This window comes from Lissotriton helveticus, chromosome 10, assembly GCF_964261635.1.
Source record: "Lissotriton helveticus chromosome 10, aLisHel1.1, whole genome shotgun sequence".
Classification (NCBI taxonomy): Eukaryota; Metazoa; Chordata; class Amphibia; order Caudata; family Salamandridae; genus Lissotriton; species Lissotriton helveticus.
Window position 1 is genome coordinate 181807421 of NC_136071.1, and position 20991 is coordinate 181828411.

At 43.3% G+C, this 20991-nt stretch overlaps 1 protein-coding gene across 3 annotated transcripts in view; it reads right to left on the minus strand.

Annotated features, from left to right (window-relative positions):
* SMURF1 (SMAD specific E3 ubiquitin protein ligase 1) overlaps window positions 1–20991 on the minus strand; it is a 300045-nt gene that overhangs the window by 150423 nt on the left and 128631 nt on the right. For all 3 annotated transcript variants that reach the window (XR_013602082.1, XM_078665048.1, XM_078665047.1), the window contains exons 6-8: window positions 20239–20314; window positions 14352–14590; window positions 7991–8075 (exon numbers count right to left, since the gene is read on the minus strand). Coding sequence is in view for 2 of the 3 variants with exons in the window: in XM_078665048.1 (XP_078521174.1) it covers window positions 7991–8075; window positions 14352–14590; window positions 20239–20314 (400 nt within the window). In the remaining variant the exon portion in view is untranslated. The remainder of the gene's footprint in view (window positions 1–7990; window positions 8076–14351; window positions 14591–20238; window positions 20315–20991) is intronic.

Sequence of the window (20991 nt, forward strand, 5' to 3'; positions counted from 1 at the left end):
CGAGTGGCTATATCTCTTCCCTGATCCCATTATACCAGTCAGCTGCTTTTGACAAGACAGCCATGTGATTTCTACTTTGTTTCCAGTGCATCCATGTGGGGAGTGTGCTCGCTTGACCCATTTTGTTTTCTTAAATGTGTATGTGCTTGATTCATCTGGCCCACGACTTCTACATGTAAGCGGATATCACTATGATCCTCCAGAAGCTGTGGATTGGGACGGGATCAACAGGAAGGCGTCTGTTTGCTCAAGGATTAAGTTGGTTGTTTATGGTTCTTCACTGGATGCAAACTGATTGAATGTTTAATAAGCATTATACCTTCACGAGGGAGTGCCTATGTGATTTGTTGGCATGTGAATGCTTGGAATACTCCGAATGAGACATTATGTGACACTTCACAAATGAGCCCTGCAACATAAGCTTACATACTGCCAAATGTGTTGTAATGCTTGCAAAACCAATAAATATTTATTTTAAAAAATGTGTTTCCGGAAGGAATGCATGATAGGTCAGTGACTGGATGAACAGCTACTGGCTTAAATGGAATAAAAAAAACAAAGGGAATAGTACCACTGGGACATTGGTTTTTTGACAGGGATGTAAAAATAGTCCATAATCTAGGCTTTAATTTACATTGCTAGTAATCTCTCCCTTCATCTGTAATATTCCATTTGTTTGTGCAAAGATATGTTAGACCCACTTCGCTGCAATTGATTTTTGGATGATTTATATCCAACTTCCATTGCAGATCAAAAGAGCGGGTAGCAGTATTGCATCCACCATTCTGGCTGAAGTACTAGAGATTATAACAGCTACGTCCCAACATCAGTGCGGGATAATAGATGTGTGAATGTTGACCGGATTAGATCAAGTTCTCAATGTGGAATAGAGCGGTCTCACTAAAAGAAGACTCTGGTATGACTATCTGCCATAAACTTGCAATTTTGCAACCCAAGTTTTTCTTTCCTTCCCTAAGAGATACATGATCATATTCCCCTCTTCCCGAGAAAATATATTACAATCTTAATCATGACAGTTTGTTCGAAAAAAGAGAAGAACTACATGGGGGAGAGATGGGCAGGTCATTGTTCTAGTAATCGTATTTAGTAGGTGGGCGCCACACACTCAGGATGGGTATCTGTTGCTCTGGCTAATATTCATATAATGCATACAGTTTAAATTTCTCCTACCTTGTGGGAAAATCTAGAACAATTTTACACAGAACTACATGTGGCTTACTTGTAAACTAAACCAGAATCAATTCAACTAATTAACTGGTCTGGAATTTAAATAAAAAGGCAAACCCTAATTTTCTCTTGTTTCTATTGAAAAGACAAAATAATTGCAAGATGATGGGGAACCAGATAGGTATATGGATGAACAAATAACACCTCTTTTAAGGAAGCCAATAGCTAAACTGTTCCACTGAGCAAAGCACTGGTAGTCAGAACCCAAGTTAATTCTTAAGGTGCAGCCCAACCTTCATCCAGAAACTAGCATCTTGCGTTTGACAATTGTGCAGTGTAAAGGACTTCAAAGAGGATTCCAACAATGTAAACTAGAATTACAAATAAGCAACTGTACATTCTCCATGAAGGATCTTCAAGGATAGTCAAACCCTGTAGGAAAGTGCCCCTTTTTGCATGGTTACCCCTACTGTTTTGCCAGATACCTGATGCCAACTGGACTGTGTGCCCTGGGTCCCTGACAATCAGGTTCCCAGGGTAAATGTTCTTTCCCAAAACGGTACCTCTGTCCCCAAAATTGGCACACCTCTGGGCCATATGTAAATCCTTTGTAAAGGGTACCCTTAGTGCCAAGGGCCTTGTGACCAGAGCAGTATTCTGGAGGCTGCAGCATGCATTATGCCACCCTCAGAGACCCCCTCACATGAACACCCACACACTGCCATTGCAGGCTACGTGTTTGAGAGCAGACTAAACTGAAGAGTCAACATGGCACCAATTGTTGGGTGCCATGCCCACCAAAACTGCCTGTGGCATAGGCAAGACACCCCTCTAGCAGGCCTTACAGCCCTGAAGGCAGGGAGCACAATACCACCAGTAAGGTCATAGCTGCATAAGCAATATGACCCTTCAGTGTCAGTGCCATTCACATGCATTGTAAGCCATTTTGAGTATAGGGGCTGGGAGATTGTCATGAACTCCACAGCCCCAGATTCGTTCCACTGAAAACTGGGAGGTTTGGTGCCAATCTTATCAGCACATTAAACCCACACTGATGCATGTAAAATGCACTCAGATGGCATCTTGGAGATGCCCCCTGAAAAACCACAAGCTCTGGTGTGGTTCCCGACTTGCTGCCAGACATCTGTCACTACCAGACAGATTTCTGGAGGACCCCTGGGTAGGGAGCCACCACCGTCTTGGTCCTGAAACAAAGCCCATCCTGGGCAGAAGTGTCATGCCTTCTCCCCCATGATGGGTAGGGTCCACAAAGGGGAAGCTTCAAAGCCCTGCCGCCTTTGTGGTCTGCCCCCAATCCTGGTCTGCTATCAGCACCTGGCCCCCAAGGATTCTGACCCCCACTTTGAGTTTGAGAATTGTGGGAAAACCTAGCTAGGAAGGAAGGTGTACCCACCTTTGCCAACACCACGCCTCAGGTCAGGGAGACAAACTGAAGCACATATTTCAGTCCCCTTCATCTTGAAGATGAGGGGACTCACCCAATCAGGATGTGTAGGGAAGGGACCCATTGGCCCCTACCTGCACACCCCGAGATGTCTCCCCAACGATCCGGACCTCGTCTGCACCAGTGGCTGCCCTCGCCAAGACTCCTCTTCGACGCTTGCAGCTTCCTTTCAAAGCGTCCCCTTGACCGGACCCAACTAAGGAAACTAGACACCAAAAGCACTACATTGGGCTCCAATCTCTCATTTGACCTCTGCAACCAGTCGCCCATGTGCCGCTGAGGGTGCACTGTCTTTATCTACCCGACCCCTGTCTTGGGTAAGTGTTACCAGCTCGAGGCTGACCTACAAAACCGTGTACTACCTGGTAAGTCACTAACCTTGTTTTCCATCATAGGAATCCATTGAACTGTAACATAGCATTGCATATCTTTATCATTGCAAAATCTAAAAACTGTAATTGACATTTACAGAAAGTTCTCAAAACTGTAAAGTATTTACTGCATTTACAAAACCATACTGCATCCTTGAACAGTATTTCCAGTCTTACAAACTGTATAACTTACCTGCACTAAGTGATTTATGGTTCTAGTAATAAAAAAACCAAAGTAACAACCTTTTATACAAACAATTGGTCTGGATTTAGTCTGTGGGTGACATTTCTTACCTGAATGCTTAACATTACCCTCTGATAAAGCTTAACTGCTCAGCCCAGCAATCAGTAACTTGAGAGTAAGCCATCATCTACTTTAGCCTCTGCTATACATCTGGGGATCCCCTTAACTCTGTGCTCACTATACCTTACTTTGGTATAGTATATACAGAGCCAGCTTCCTACATACCCTGAACAGAATTCTAGGGTGAACCAATGATTTCTTGCTATAAAAGCGTTCCTGGATCCTTTTTACCATGTATGAAGATAGTATGATGACTTATATTTTCCTAAAGAGATATCATTGTAGACCGCTTAAATTTCTTTTGTTGCTCAACTTAACAGGATGCAGAAATATGCATCACAGAGGTTTATCGAGAACATCTACTCATCTCGCATGTTCTTAACCATTTCTCTATTTTGTAGGTTTGTATTGGCTCTTCATGGCTCTTTAGGTTTTTTAGGTCGAGCAATTTATTGCTCTAAACCTATTACATGTGACCAAACTCTCTTGAACAACCCGGATTTCCTACAATGCATGTTGTGTACTGGAGCGTAAAAGCTTCCCCAGGCGCGCGCTTGGCCTCACTCATACCCCATATGCCTGCTCCCCCTCCCCCGCCCCCCATGCCTCGCACCAGACTCCCCTGCTGCTCGCCATATGCTCGTTCCCTCCCACTGGCAGCCTGCGGCCACTGATCACAGTAAAGACTTTGATCTATCCACCTGTCTACCACCACCCCCGCGTCCACCACCACCACCACCGCGTCCACCACCACCGCGTCCACCACCCCCGCGTCCACCACCACCACCCCCCCGCGTCCACCACCACCACCCCCCTGCGTCCACCACCACCACCCCCCCGCGTCCACCACCACCACCACCGCGTCCACCACGTCCACCACCACCACCACCGCGTCCACCACGTCCACCACCACCCCCGCGTCCACCACGTCCACCACCACCCCCGCGTCCACCACCACCCCCGCGTCCACCACCACCCCCGCGTCCACCACCACCCCCGCGTCCACCACCACCCCCGCGTCCACCACCACCCCCGCGTCCACCACCACCCCCGCGTCCACCACCACCCCCGCGTCCACCACCACCCCCGCGTCCACCACCACCCCCGCGTCCACCACCACCCCCGCGTCCACCACCACCCCCGCGTCCACCACCACCCCCGCGTCCACCACCACCCCCGCGTCCACCACCCAAGCCACCGCGTCCACCACCGCCACCGCATCCACCACCACCTCCACCACCACTCTAAATACCACTCAGTGCCACATAATTACACACCACATAATTACACTCTACTGAATGCAACACACTCCACACAATACCACTCAGTGCCACATAATTACACGCCACATAATTACACTATCTCTCCATCCATCGCCCTCCCTCTCCATCCATCGCCCTCCCTCCATCCATCCATCGCCCTCCCTCCATCCATCCATCGCCCTCCCCCTCCATCCATCCATCGCCCTCCCCCTCCATCCATCCATCCCCCTCCCCCTCCATCCATCCATCGCCCTCCCCCTCCATCCATCCATCGCCCTCCCCCTCCATCCATCCATCGCCCTCCCCCTCCATCCATCCATCGCCCTCCCCCTCCATCCATCCATCGCCCTCCCCCTCCATCCATCCATCGCCCTCCCCCTCCATCCATCCATCGCCCTCCCCCTCCATCCATCCATCGCCCTCCCCCTCCATCCATCCATCGCCCTCCCCCTCCATCCATCCATCGCCCTCCCCTCCCCCTCTATCCATCGCCCTCCCCTCCCCCTCTATCCATCGCCCTCCCCCTCCCCCTCTATCCATCGCCCTCCCCCTCCCCCTCTATCCATCCCCCTCCCCCTCTATCCATCGCCCTCCCCCTCTATCCATCGCCCTCCCCCTCTATCCATCGCCCTCCCCCTCTATCCATCGCCCTCCCCCTCTATCCATCGCCCTCCCCCTCTATCCATCGCCCTCCCCCTCTATCCATCGCCCTCCCCCTCTATCCATCGCCCTCCCCCTCTATCCATCGCCCTCCCCCTCTATCCATCGCCCTCCCCCTCTACCCATCGCCCTCCCCCTCTACCCATCGCCCTCCCTCTCTATGTGTGGGAGGAGTCAGACCCACACAGAGAAGTAGAGTGCTTGCAAGAAGCCTCCCATAGAGCAGCACATGCGCGCTGCGCTAGGCTAGACCTAAAAAAGGAGAGCGTAATTAACACTCTGCTCTTTAGAAATCTTTTCACTTTTAGGAATATTTCCCTTGGACTCTGTACTGATGCAGTTTAGTCTTGGAATATATTCAACGGGTTGCCCTCCAACTGCCAGTGGTCCCTTGCATGTGCCATCTGTAAAATGTGATCACGGTCCTTGAAATTAAGCAGTCTGGCTGTGATTGGTCTGGGTGGCTTGACCAGGACTCTGTGGGCCTTCTCCGCAGTATACAAGTTGGGGGCCTTACCATCGAAAACCTACTTAAGTAGCCATTGCTCCACAAACAATTCCATGCTGGGACCCTCAGAGTGCTCCGGGACCTCACTGAAGAGGATATACTTATGCCTAGAACCGCCCTCGTCATGATCCGCGCAGGCTGTCAGTTTCCCATTATCCAACTGCTTCTATCTGATCTGCGCATCATGGTCTTTGACAAAAGGGGCCATGTCAGTTATGGAGCATTCTGCCTTTCCTACCTTCGCCTCTAACTTACAGTGATCTGCCCGCAAGAGGTCTCTATTTTCTGTTGAGGGGCCACATCCATGTCACGGGTGGCAGCTAGGATTGTATCAGTGGGTGCTTCGAGAGGCAACCCATTTGTCCTTGCACATTCATCCAACTTCAGGCCGAAGGTCTCGGACCCCCAAGACCAATTCATTTGCTTTGGCCACACGATTATTCCTGGCCGGCGCTTATTTGCTTCCCCCACTAGGTCCCACCGGCTAGCTACATGCAGGCAAGACTCCACCCCTACGATGCTCTGGACCGGTACCCGAGGATCTACGATCTCAGCGCCCCAGTCTGTCAGGCCAGAACTCTGCTGCCAGAGGGACAGCCAGCAAAGTCTCTCAAAGTCTGGTCAGGCCATCAGCAACTCCTTGCCCAGGATACTCGTGTCCACCACATACACCTGGCGATCTGCTCCCTAGATGTGCATTCCCCCTCCACAGTTCCACTGGGACCAGCACGCTACTCAAGGTCACAAACCCTCACACGAGTTGCCCCAGGTGTGTAACCTTCTACCAGCTGACATCCGGCCAATGTTCAGAGGAACGCCTCTCCCAGCCTATTGCAGCACTGCGCAACGCACTCGTTAATAGCACCACTAACCAGGTCTCCCTGAAACCCTCACAGGGCCTAAGGGGAGATCTGACAAGGCCGTTGCAGACTCATCCTCCACCTATGCTCTGGCTCACTAATCACCCTTGCCTGGATTCTTCAGGAGGAACTGTCAGTCTTTCTCCATCACACACAGGTAGAATTAACATCCCACTGGGCTGAGACTGCACTCGAGACCTTCTGCATTGATAATACAGGGCTGAGCAAATTTGAACTCAGAGCCTTGGGAAGGCCTCCCTACAACATTCCATGGACCACATTGTCTTCACCGCAGCTAGGTCCCCGAAGTGAGTCTAAACTTCAGAATTTTGAGCCATCGGTTTGATGGGAGGCTTGGGTAAATGGCAATGCAGCTGTCCAGGCCTTAGTAAATTGCTACCCCTGTCACCAAAGAACACTGCATAAAAGCACAGAAAACCTGGAATATGGAATTGGAAAATACAGTTTATATAGGTGACTGTTCTGTACAGGGGAGTCATGACCTTCTCTACAACACCAACAAGATGTTATGCCTTTGACTCAGCAGCAGGTACTCTCCTATCTGGGGAGCTATAGACATAGTTGCTACAGTAGATATATCATTAGACCTTAAGAAAAGACGCTCAGCTCTGTCAGTGGCCAGTTTCATTTTGCAGAATGACAAAAACGACTTCCTTCAAAACACAGACAAATACTGGAGATACACTGATCTTTCAGCAGAAAAATCAGAGGGCACATTCTACAACAAGAAGCCCAGCGTGACCATACAAGAGACTGCAATCTGACATAATAGAGAGGGACCAAGCTTAACTGCCTGAAAAACTATTTCCAGAAATCTATAAGCAAATGTAAGTCTTTCTTAGGAGCCCCAAGAACAACCTGTCCAGGAAAGAATGGTCCACTCTCAAAGGCAATAAACAAATGCAATATGGCCCACTGTCTGATCAGTGACCAACCAGTGTACTCATCCCGTTTGCCAAACAGCATAGACTAGGGTTGCAAGAAAAGTGCATGTCTCCAGAAAACCCTGTGTTCATCTGATACTATCTGTCAATCAGCACTTGTTAAGCTGGATGTTTGTGATTACATATTTCTCCCCATTCCAACATATGCAGACACTACTGACAAAATCATGAAAACAATCCAAGATTGAGGTATTTTAATACTTGCAAGAGGCAAACTAAATACACAGTAAAGTAAAAAACATTTACGTACATGCATGTGTTTTGAGAGTGACACTTTACACAAACATGAACATCCAGTAATGGAACTGTTGGAATATGATGACCTATGACTATTACCCATTTTAAGAAATTGAAGACCACGGGTTAAAGTGGTAGGAAGGTTTCCAAGATGGAAAACAAATGCATACCTTGGTATCCTGGGGTCGTGCCACGTGCTAACTCCAGTCTGCGTGTGCAAAAAATAAACCTGTCCCTGTACTGTAGTTCGTTGCTCTGTGAATAAAGTGGAAATTGAAATAGTTATCAAACACTTGCCCATCTAGATTAAGTATGCATTCCAACAAAAATGTACTTATTGACAAGGTACTGACAAAGCCTGAGTCTTTTGGATGGATGTTAAAGATTGTGCTAAAAAGATATTGAGTGCGATTATTGGTAAAAGGGCCAGAGACATTGATGCAATTTTCTTCAAAGTATTTGCTTAGTGAAGCATCCATAGTGTTACTTTTATCCAGTTTCTAACGGCTTATTTTTGGCATTAAAATTTGACAAGCACAGAACTAGGAACATATAGTCATGTCGGTGTAGCTTTGCAGCATGAAGAATTTACTATATTCACATGCTAGGCATTATTCAGCCATCTGGGGTTGGGTATGGAATTCTCAAACTTTTTTTTTGTCCTTCTCTATTTTTTTGCTGTTGGTGGGTGTCGATATACCTCCATTTGGTGTCCCCTTGTGACGTCATTATGCTTTCTCCGGAAGCTAACCCCCCCCTTTGGTCACCATCTGCAACAAAAAAAAATTACTTTTTTTTGTATGTTGGTCCCTCCTCATTTTCATAGTGGAAGTGGGTGAGGTCGCTTGTGAATCTCAAAAATTCGTTAAGCTGCAAAGCTACACTGACTGGTAAGAAACTTTACGTTTAGCAGCGTGAATTTTTTCTGTATTCGCCTGCTATGCATTGACTTTGTAGAGGTTTGTTACTTCTGTGGTGGTTGGGTTGAAAATGAGCATTGATTAGTAAACAAATATTGCAAGACCCTTTGTCTTACTTGCGCTTCTTTGTTCATCTGTATAGCCACACAATAGTGATTTGTGAACTTGTGCACTGATGACTATGTTGATACAACACAAATGTCTTGTAATGGGGTATTCGCTAGAAAGGTAATGGTTGCTCCTTTCTTTTATCATTGCATTATACCCTGGTGCTGAATGTAAAGTTTCTCCTGCATTCTTGTGGCACAGCTGAATAGTCTGTGATATCCATATTGCAATCGTGATTTTAGTTAGTGGTCTTACTAGAAAGCGGTTTGCAAATGAAATGAATAACTGTTTTCCTGTCTGGTTTTGTTCTTTTGATAAATTAAATTACTGCACTTCTTGCGTCTAATGGGTGTAACGTCCTTTCAGCGAGCTTCCTTCGTTTTTGAAAGAAACTTGCTATTTGAATACTTTGATTTAAGTGGAATTGTGAGAATATTTTTGGCACGAACTGCGGGTCTGTTCTGAAGACAATTCTGTTCTTGTGTACTTAAAAATATGGTTCTTGTAACGCGAGTGCCTGTAACTCACTGACCCCGCATAATAAAGTTATGGCCACTAAAAAGCCGTCTTCAGAGTGAACATTTGCGATGTTGCCCTGTGTAACTATTCGAAAGGGGCCTTCATGATCTGTGTAAGCACTACATTCAAATTACAAGTGGGTGCACATACCTTTTTTGGTTGTGGAATTCTCTTTGCTCCTCTTTACCACAGGTGCCGTAAAAAAAAGTCTCCCAATGTGGCCCCTTGTGTATGTCACTACTGTTGCTAAATGAACCTTTAAAGGAGCATGTGTTAGTTTGCAGTCTCCGAGAGGTATTAAAACAATGAGCACTGTTTTGTCCCTTGTGTTCTTCCTTCATAATCCCTCTTTAAGACACCAGAGTGAATATCTTTTTGATTTAGCCTAATAACACGTTCTTGTTGCTGGCTTCTTTGCCTCTTTTAGGACAGCCATGATATTCTCTGGTAGTTTTAGGTATCTAAAATCTAAGTCTTCAGGTGCCATGCTGCCAGGCCTAAAGACTGTGGTTCTGGGTGTAGCACCCTTCCTTCTACCATTGACAGCAGATCTGGTCTGTTAGGTAATTTATTAATTTTTCTCTGAGATAGTTCTATCAACTTCGAGAACCATGATGGTTTCGCCATAAGTGGAGAAATTAGTATCAGGGTCATCCTGCTGTTCTTGCATTTGCTGATCACCCTCTGTAGTAGTAGAATCGGGTGGAAAAGCATACTCAAAACTCCTTAACCGGTTTATCTACTGTGCACTCCCCATGGATTGGTGGGAAGCTTGTCTGGAGGCAAAGTTTTGGCATTTTGTGTTCAGGGAAGTTGCGAAATGATCTATTTCTGGAGTTACCGGTTTCTGAAAAATTCTGTTGAGTATGGTTTGGTTTTCCCATATGTGAGAATGGGTCTTGTCTGTTCAGTCTGTCTGCCTCAACATGGTCTTTTCCTGGTAGATGGACTTCTAAGATTTCCATCTTCATTGAATCGTACATTTTCATAGCTCTTGTACTAACTTAGACAATGGTAAGGATCGTGTCCCCAGTCTGTTGATGTAGCACATGGTGATTGTATTGTCTATTTGGATGAATATTGTATTCCCCACAACTTTCTGAAAGGCTTTTACAGCGAGGAATACTGTTTTTAGTTCTAGGATGTTGATACGCTGAACCGCATCTTGTCCCTTCCTGACGCCCTGCACGTTGAGATTGTTCATGTGAGCTTCCCATCCTATATGAGAGGAGTCTGTTGTAATGGTCACTGTAGGAGTTGGTTGAGCAAATGTTCTCCCCTATGTTATATGTGATATGCTCCACCACAATATCTTCTCCTTTATCCCTTGCGTGACAACAACTAGATCTTATCAATTCCCTGTTGCCTTTGACCATTAATTTTACAACCATTCCTGCATTGGTCTCATGTGGAGTCTGGCATTTGGAATCAAAGGGATGCAGGAAGCTATCATTTCTAGTAACTGCCCCACTGTCCGAGGTTGCACCTTCAGATACTGCTGTGTTTCCTTAAACAGTGATTGTTCTCCCCTCGCTGGGACACTCTCCCTGGGATAGACTCTATCCTTGCCCCCAGAAACATTTTCACTTGTTCTGGTTGTGGTGATTACTTCTCCAGGTTTGGAGAGAATCCCAGCCTGTATAGAGTTCTAATTACTTGCTTTATGTGATGTTTGCACTTTTTGTGTGAATTTACCCTTACCAGCCAGTTGTCTAGGTAGGGATAAAAGTGTTTGCCTGGTCTCCATATGTGTGCTTCTCCGTAGGTGAGCTGCAACTCGTCCTAAGCACTTTGTGAATGTTATTTGTTCAGATTTCATGCCAAATACTATTACCTTGAACTGGTTGTGATTTTGCTCACCAAAAAGCTGAGGTACTTTTTGTGACCTGCATTCATTGGGATGTGCAAATAGATGCCTTTTAAGTCTATTGCGGACATGTAATCCCCTCTATGCAGTAGTAGGTTGTCATCTTGATTTTTTGGGTTTATAAATTTGCTTAGAAATCTTAGGTCAATAATTGGCCTTAGTGTTTTGTCTACCTTTGGGATCACAAAATTTGTTGAATTGTTTCCTTTTTTGTTGATTGGTATTCTTGGTACTGGTTCCATTGCATCTTTTGCTAGCAATTGCGCTACCTCCTTTAATAGATGGGATGTTTCCTCCTTTGAATGAACCTCTCTTCTTGGACCCCTGCATTGTTTAATTCTATGCAATATCCATACTGTATTAGGTTTAGGATCCACTTGTCTAAGGGGATCTTCCTCTACCCCTGAAGGAAGTTTTTTTATTCTGCCTTCTATTAGTGGTAGGTGTAGGAGTTGGTGATCTTACCTTTCCTCTTCCAGATGTTAGTAGAGCTTGTTTTGTGACTGTTGCTGAGTCAATTATTTACAAGTGGTGAGGTCTATTCTTTTACTCTTTTTGTCAGGAGGTGGTGCTGAGGTTGTTCGGATGTTAGCCTCTTCCTCACTGTAATAATTGAGTCTGCTGGTAGAGTGCCCCTTATGTAGGGCGATCATTGGATGAATATCTCCAGTTTGTCTATGCCCTTGGTGTGTTAGCTCGACATCTGGGAGGCTCTTAAAAGTACTCCTTCGCCTGGCCCAAGACACTTGGTAGCATAGGCAAGAATTGGCTCTTTGATTGCATGGGCATAAGTGTCTCCAACAGGAAAAATGCATGAAGTTTCTCTTCTAGTTGACCCCACATTGGTCTGCTACCTTTTTTTTTTTAATCACCCGATTGTCGATGCCTATGTAATCTGGTGGTGATGATCTTCAAGGGTAACTGTTTACCCACTCTTCTGGTGAGTCTGTGTCGAAGTCCTGCCACTGTATTTCAGTGTATTCAGAAGCCTCTCAACCCCGATATAGTCCTGCCATTTGTACTTCCTCCTCTTCATAGGAGGTGGCTCGATCTCCTCAAAGTTTTTCTCTCCCTGATCCTTTGATGTTGAGGATTTCTTGGGATTCATAACTCCTTTAGACTTTTGACGAACTCTTTGCCTTTCTGGAGCAGGACCAACATTTCGGCTTGGAGACAACTTTTCTTTCTTTTGATCTAGTCGGCCCGTTCATCGTCGAAATTCTCGCGCGTCTTCCTCTTCGACGTCAAAGAGTGTTTTGTTTCGTAGATTAATTGGTTGGCGAATCACGGTATGTTTGCAACCTTTCTAGATTGCGTCTTTAATCAATTAGCAGGCATTTTTGGCCAGCTGCCGTCTTCCTTTCAAAGGTACAGAGGTGACCCTGGTCTGAGACTGCGGCAGTCAAGTGTTATGACGCTGAGTCTCCCTTTGAGGTTTTTGTGCCGGATTTTCACGACTGTTCTCTTATCACAGTTCTAGATGGCTTCTTGGCGCCTATGTCTTGATGTCAATGTCGATCTCCGTTTCCCTTTCTGGTCCTTCAGAGACGTTCTCTTCGTCGCATGAGAGGCCCAAGTCTCGTAGAGGGGAGGGGGAAGCTGCAGACACTGCATGCTGTGCTGGGCTCAACTCTGCTGCTCTTACCCTCAGGGTCTTCGGCGTGAACACGGAAAAGTTGTTACAGTCCTCACTGTGATGGCCTACGGGAAGGCAAAGATTGCAAACCGGATGTTTGTTTTCTGTGCAAATTTGTGGTGGCTGTTTTTGCAAAACTGGAATGGTGTTTTTTCCATTACTCCGTACAGGGAGTCCCCCACCCCTCACCCCCAGCACATACACTCTCCAAAATTATTCGCCTCCTCTCGAAATCTCCCCGTGTACCTTCTTTAAATGTTTTTTTGTAACTTCGGTTATTTTCAGTGAAAATCTCAGAATCTTCGGTTAACCACTTCTGCCAAGTGTTGGAACGCCTTTAGCATGCATCCAGCCCCAACAGTGGAAAAAAAACTAAAAACATTAAGGCGACCAAAGGTGGGAGCTTCCGGAAGCACGATTATGTCACAAGGGGACACCAAATGGAGATGCATCAACACCTATAAACATCAAAAGAGAAGAGGGCAAAATGTTTTATGGAGAAATCTGGACTCAACCACTAGATGGCTGAATAGTGCACGGCATGTGCATCCAGAAAAGAGTCACGCTGCAAAACAGACTGTGTTCTAGAAAGAAAGATGGGAAGCAAATGGCTTAGAGAGACTTCAATCTGGTGTATTTGCAAAGATGAAAATAGGTCACTGGACTGTTAGTAGTAAGGCTGACAATTTAAACATCACAGTCGACGAAGCAAACAGGAGGGCATAAGAAAAGGTGCACAGGTCACACCGAAAGCAGGGCAATAGAGTGGCTGTAAAGTGAACTGGACATAGATAAAATATTTAGCAGGCTCATTGCTAAATTTCAATGAAGTCATTGTCAGGTTTCTTAGGCTCAATGTGATTTTCAGTTATATGAGCAGAGACACCTACAATAGGGGTATCTTGATTTCCAACATGGATATCACTTTTTACCTGCATTTAGAGGGCAGCAGAATACTTAAGGTAGGCAGAGTTATAGAGGTCCAGTGAAAGTGATTTGCACAATTTCACAAAACTTAGGAAATAAGGCTTAATTTACCAAAGCACAATACAAACATGACTTCAGGTTGCACACAGATGTCTTAAGCAAGTGCATTATGCTTACTTGCTTGAAACAGAACTTGTGATTTGGAGTGTTGAACAGAGCTGCAAAAAGAGAAGACCTTCCAGTAGTTTTAACCTATACTTTGGAATCTGTAGTGGTGAAGCCAGTGCACACTGCAAAAAACTGCATTAGTGGGAGCGTCTAAAATTGAGACCTACGGTGTAATTGATTAATCGTTGATCCAGAAAACCTTTTGCTTATTTCCTACAATATACTTCCCATTAGATTTTGTGGTCTACGAACCATAGTCTGCTTCACTAATGTGACTGATATAGCTTACTACTGGTCCGACATTTCCCACAAAACAAAAATAAGGTAATTTTGCACAAATATTTAATGCATCCCGCTTCCATCTGTCTAATTTCCCTAGGACTTACCATAGCCTTCAGGTAAGTCAGGTGTCTGGTGGCCATGTGGTCTGTTTGGAGGCGTCTGTACATGCCCTCTGACCTCAGGGTTCCGAAGCCTCTGTGCTTGAAGCCTCTGCTCTTGACCTGGTGATTCTAGAAGCCTGCAGTTTCCTCCACCAGCAGCTCCAGTACCATCAGAATAGGGAGCTGGTTCCTCCATTAAGCCACTAAGTGGCCTTCCTGGTCCAGAATCTTCACAAACGGGTCTATAAACATGCAATAGTTTTAGTTACAGAGCACTGTAGTTACCTTTATCAATTTGCTTATAATGGAATCATGGACTAGTTCATCAAACTGTAGCAAGCGTAGAAATGGCTTTATTTTGAAAAGTGAGGTCACAGGATGCACAGTATGTCACCCCTGCATTCACCTTTCATTACCTACTTCTGATGGTGCAATCCTCGCCTTAATTAAAAAGCATTTTTTAGAGGAAATAAGGCAAAATAAGCTCACGAGAAAATACAATCACATTACTTTCTCAACTCTAGCCTATGCACTCATAACCCCCACACCGAAGACTTTTCACTGGCTGCTGAGGTTCAATGTTCAGGCACCACACCTTGCTACCCTTCCAAAGATTTCTAGCCCCAACAACTTGCCTGTTAACCACAGATTACTTGTACCTCTATCCCTCCATTGGGTAGCCGCATACACAAATTTTGGTGGCATAGAATTACATATCCAGGATAAACACTTACGCTTTCCCACAGCCACTAAGATCTGATGTGAACTTTATGCAATTAAGTAGAATTCAAATGTGATGTGGCCCCAAAGATCCACTCATGCTTGAAAAGTGATCTACCAATAGGATATGTCTATATACCTCCACAAGTCAGTCGGAAAAAATAAATAAAGAAGATCAGCTACGAAGTGAAGGTTGCTCCCTGAACTTCGAGGTTTTGTCAAGGACACATCCCAACATGCAAATGATTTTCTGAATGATAGGCAGTCACATCTCTTGAGCAATATGTCAGACTCCCACGTTCTTGACAACTTGTTCTTCTGTATCCCAATCCTTCAACACTGACATGACTTTAATCACTTGAGAAGAATCATTCCGTGCTTGACAAACACAATTTTAACATTGTTATGTCCAAGAGATCAAGAAAAAATAAAATATATATATATATATATATATATATATATATATATATATATATATATATATATATATATATATATATATATATATATATATATCACGCTCAATTTCCTCCAAAATTGTTTAGAAAATCAGCACTCGTAGACAAGTCGGTAATACCTTTCCTGAGTTTATTTCACAGTGTCAACAGACGCGTTTCAGCTACAAGCCTTCGTCAGTGTTGTTTACGCGCGCCTAGCAGCGTGTGTGCATTTCCCTGCTTTTCAAAACAAAGCAGGGAAATGCACACACGCTATTAAAGTATTGCACTTTCCAATATGGCGCGACCCCTAGCTGACCTGTTTCAGTCCCTCTTCTATTGTAGATACCGTCACATGACACCCCTTTAAAATGTTTGGCTGCTAGGCGCGCGTAAACAACACTGACGAAGGCTTGTAGCTGAAACGCGTCTGTTGACACTGTGAAATAAACTCAGGAAAGGTATTACCGACTTGTCTACGAGTGCTGATTTTCTAAACAATTTTGGAGGAAATTGAGCGTGATGTGATTGTGGGGCCCCGCCGCCGCAGACTGCACCCACTCGCGAGTGACCCGTCGTTCTGGCAGGGAAGAGAGCTTGGAATATATATATATATATATATATATATATATATATATATATATATTCACTGAAAAACCATAGGTTTCACACCAGTTATAGTTAGGTGGAAATTTTACTCGCATAAAACCATTTAAATTCCCACGTTATAGTTAGTTGGACTCACTATAACTTGCGCGTGCAATGCACTGCTGATGACGTCACATATTACATCACTCATGACATGGTCAGTGACATCACTGATGACATCACTGATGACATCTCAAATGACATCACTGATGACAACATCCTTGTGACAAAGTGGCAGACCTCCTATCAGCATAAAATAACCTTTGACACACACCGCGGCCAGGGCGACTGACGCTGGAATCTGGGGACCACGGTTCGATCCCCGGCTCCGGCGGCAGATTAGCCCAGCACCATGTGACTCTGGGCAATAGCTCGCTTAATCTTCCCGACGGCCCCCCAGCGCCTAGAGACCCTTACGGGTGATTGTGCGCTTTACAAATGTGGACTTTACTTTTACTTTTTACACATTCAAAAATAGAAACTAACATTTTCTTAAAAAAGAAGAAACCAATACCAATTACAACAACTTATTAGATAATTCCAACATCTACATACACATCCACTCATTCACCAACAGTTCTATATAGTCACTCATGCATGTACTTACTCATCATATGTACTCATACACCTATACATCCTGTTACACACTAATACTCATCCATATAGTTACTCACACACAAATTCACACATGCAAATAAACTATCAAAAAAACATTTACTTGATTATACTGCTATATACACACCACTACACATACTTCTACAGAAACGGAAACATATTTACTCTTAAACAATCAATTATAAAAACACATACTCACTAACCCACCCATACACACAATCATCCACCCATACAGTCTTGCACACATGCTGTCTTCAAAATACATACAAATAGTGAGTCACTCATTCATGCATCTGTGCTCTAAGTAATATCCCCCACCGAACCATACAGACACTGATACTGATACTCAAAAAAACAACTAATAACCCATATACACACTCATGTAGCTACTCACCAACCCATGCAGCCACTTATACACAAAGTGAGACACAGATACAGATATTTAAATATTTAAACATTACTCGCTAATATATGTATTCACTAAGATACATTTAATAAGTCAGTTAACCAATCAATTTTACACAAAAAAACATCAATTTAGACATTTATTTACCCATTTATTCTTCCATCAACCTTTAGATATACATATATAAAAAATATTTATTTTTCAGAAAGATACACATTCACTGGATGATGTCATGAGTGATGTCATGAGTGATGTCACTGACCATGTCATGAGTGATTTAATATGACACGTCATCAGCAGTGCATTGCACGCGCAAGTTATAGTGAGTCCAACTAACTATAACGTGGGAATTTCAATGGTTTTATGCGAGTAAAATTTCCACCTAACTATAACTGGTGTGAAACCTATGGTTTTTTTCAGTGAGTGAGTATATATACAGCAAAACGCGTTTCGGACAACAATCTGTCCCTGGTCACGGTACAAACCGTGACCAGGGACAGATTGTTGTCCGAAACGCGTAGGTGGGGATCCTACAGAAAATAAACCCAAGAATTTAAACCTATGGAGTAGTGTGCGGCGTGTTTCTTTATTGAAACGATTTTTGCTGAGAGGTATTTTGCGAGGGTGTCCTGAACCTCGCCGCCGGCACCAGCTATAGAGCTCCTCTCACTATTGGGACATTTGCTTATACATATATATATATATATATATATATATATATATTATATAACATTTCTATGGCAAAATGAAACCCCTCATTTTGTTCCTTTTCAAATTAAATGTATTAAGTGTTACCACTTTATTCCAATCAAGATGACTTCAGGTGTTCCATACTTTTGTCATAAGTAGGACTGTTAGCGTTCTAGTTGTTCTTTAGAACACTCTGGGACATTCCGTCATTGGGCTACAGTTGGGCTACATCTGGCTGATATTTGGGCTACATTTGGGCTCTTTTGTCTCTGGTGGCCATCTTGGGAGACTGCATATCAGAATTTTTTTAATGAAATATAAGAGGATTTGAGAAGTCACTCAAAATGTACCCTAATTTTTCTTTCGTCAGCACTAATCATAATTTCTATGGCAAAATGAACCCCCTCATTTTGTTCCTTTGCAAATTAAATGTTTTAAGTGTTAACACTTTATTCCAATCAAGATGACTTCAGGTGTTCCATACTTTTGTCATAAGTAGGACTGTTAGCGTTCTAGTTGTTCTTTAGAACACTCTGGGACATTCCGTCATTGGGCTACAGTTGGGCTACATCTGGCTGATATTTGGGCTACATTTGGGCTCTTTTGTCTCTGGTGGCCATCTTGGGAGACTGCATATCAGAATTTTTTTAATGAAATATAAGAGGATTTGAGAAGTCACTCAAAATGTACCCTAATTTTTCTTTCGTCAGCACTAATCATAATTTCTATGGCAAAATGAACCCCCTCATTTTGTTCCTTTGCAAATTAAATGTTTTAAGTGTTAACACTTTATTCCAATCAAGATGACTTCAGGTGTGCCATACTTTTGTCATAAGTAAGACTGTTAGCGCTCTAGTTGTTCTTTAGAACACTCTGGGACATTCTGCCATTGGGCTATAGTTGGGCTACATCTGGCTGATATTTGGGCTACATTTTTTTTTTTGTCTCTGGTGGCCATCTTTGGGCTACATTGGGCTACATTTGGGCTCTAACATATATATAGCCCAATGTAGCCCAATATATATTTTTTCAAAGTAAATTTTTGTAAAAACCACTGGAGCATATATCTTGAGACATAGCAAAGGCACCTCGGGGTACCAGTCCCTACAATTTTGGCAAGTTTGGTGGAAATCCATTCAGCCGTTCGGGCTAAAAATGAGTCCAACCGCCCTATGGAAATTAACATGGGGAAAACACGTTTTGGGACCCCCTTTTATCTCGGCCCCAGCTTGACGGATCCCCCCCGAAACTTTCAGGGAAGGAGCGGAGCGAAGCGAGGCAAAGTTAAGGAAAATTACAGGCAGATCCCTCATTCGGCGCCAAAGTTATTCCTAATAGAATGTTGCGGATTTCCTATGGAAAACAATCCTAACTATAACTACCTACTGGCGACTGCCAGTAGGTATGGCAGAGGCCCTAGTCTCATATATATATATACATATATATATACATATATATATATACACATATATATACACATACATATATATACATATATATATACATATATATACACACATATATATACACATATATATACACATACATATATACACATATATATATACACATATACACATACATATATACACATATACATATATATATTCCTTTAATGTTCCATTTGCCCAATGTGTTTCAGAAAGCTGTGCATTATATATATATATATATATATATATATATAATTCCTGGATTAACCCTCAAAAGGCTGTGCGCTCTAATTCTGCAATGCTGGATCAACATCACATGTAACAAACAATGTTCCCACAAAGAAACCATAAAAAGCTCAATAACTCCTGTGGTATCTACATTAAAGTTCATTAAAACTCACCTACATTTCTAACCATCACAAACTGTTCAGTGTTTGGTTAAGAGTAGATTTACAATAACATCATTTATAAAAATGAAGAGCACCACATGGGTGAAATAACATTGGATTCAAAAGTCTATATAAAACATTGCACTGTTTACAAACACATATTTAAGGCCTATGCGGGTTACTGTATGATTACGGGTTAAGAGGACAATCCTACATTTTTCGTCATCACATTGATTTGGACTGTTTAGTGGAAATTTACTTCAATTGAATCCATTAAACTATCACACCTAAAGACCCTCATTTGTAAAATGAAGTCACAAAACCCGAAAAAACACAATGGTCTTGTGACATGATCATATGATTAACCCCGAGCAAGGGTTAACGGATTTCAGTTTAATAGCAATTTGCAGATATGAGTGTTAATGTGCACTAGTGTTAACATTGTACTCAAGACTGCTGCCTCTTTAGTGTTTATCATCACCAACCCACACTTGGCTGCTTAAAAGTAAATACTATGCTCGCCCAAACAAAATCATCTAAAACAAAAGTACATACCCTTCATTTTCTAATAATCCTCTGCAATCAACAACAGAACCTCCTGTGCCTATTCGGTCTCGGGTCTGTAAACTTACTGAAATATCAAACATTTAAAAAAGGACAAAAACATTAAACTGCATTTTTATAAACCGAACATTTCACGTGTAACATGGTTAAACATTGTACGAAAAGCAGTATAGCAAGACACTGTACAAACATTTATAAGAAAATTAATAGTATACCATTCTGTCATAAGGGAAAAATGTAAAGCTGGTTGAAATTATAGGTTTCAGGAACAAATTAATACCTGCACCATCAAAGAGAAAGTTCCTGAATAGAAAGCTTTGTATGCTAGTTTGTCTGAAACGATTTTAATATAGCAGACATTAGTACATTAATATAATAGACATTAGGTTAAAACAGAAGCCTTTTCAATATTCTACGAAGGTTTAATTCACAGGTTCACTATTGATACGTTGTAGGAAGCTGGATCTGTATATACTATACCAAAGTAAGGTATAGTGTGTACAGAGTCCAGTGGAACCAAAAGGTAGGCTGAGGTAAAATATAGCACCTTACCCTCTATTTGTGGTAATGTGGACGAGCAGTAAGGCTTTAACAGAGTAGTGTTAAGCATTTTTTGTACACACTCAGGCAAGAAATTGTGTCATGCACTCAGACTGAAATCAGACCAATTTGCTTGTATCAAAAATATGAATTTGTTGTTTTATTTCAAGAACCAAGCCAAGCCTGGTGCAGTTAAGTGAAAAT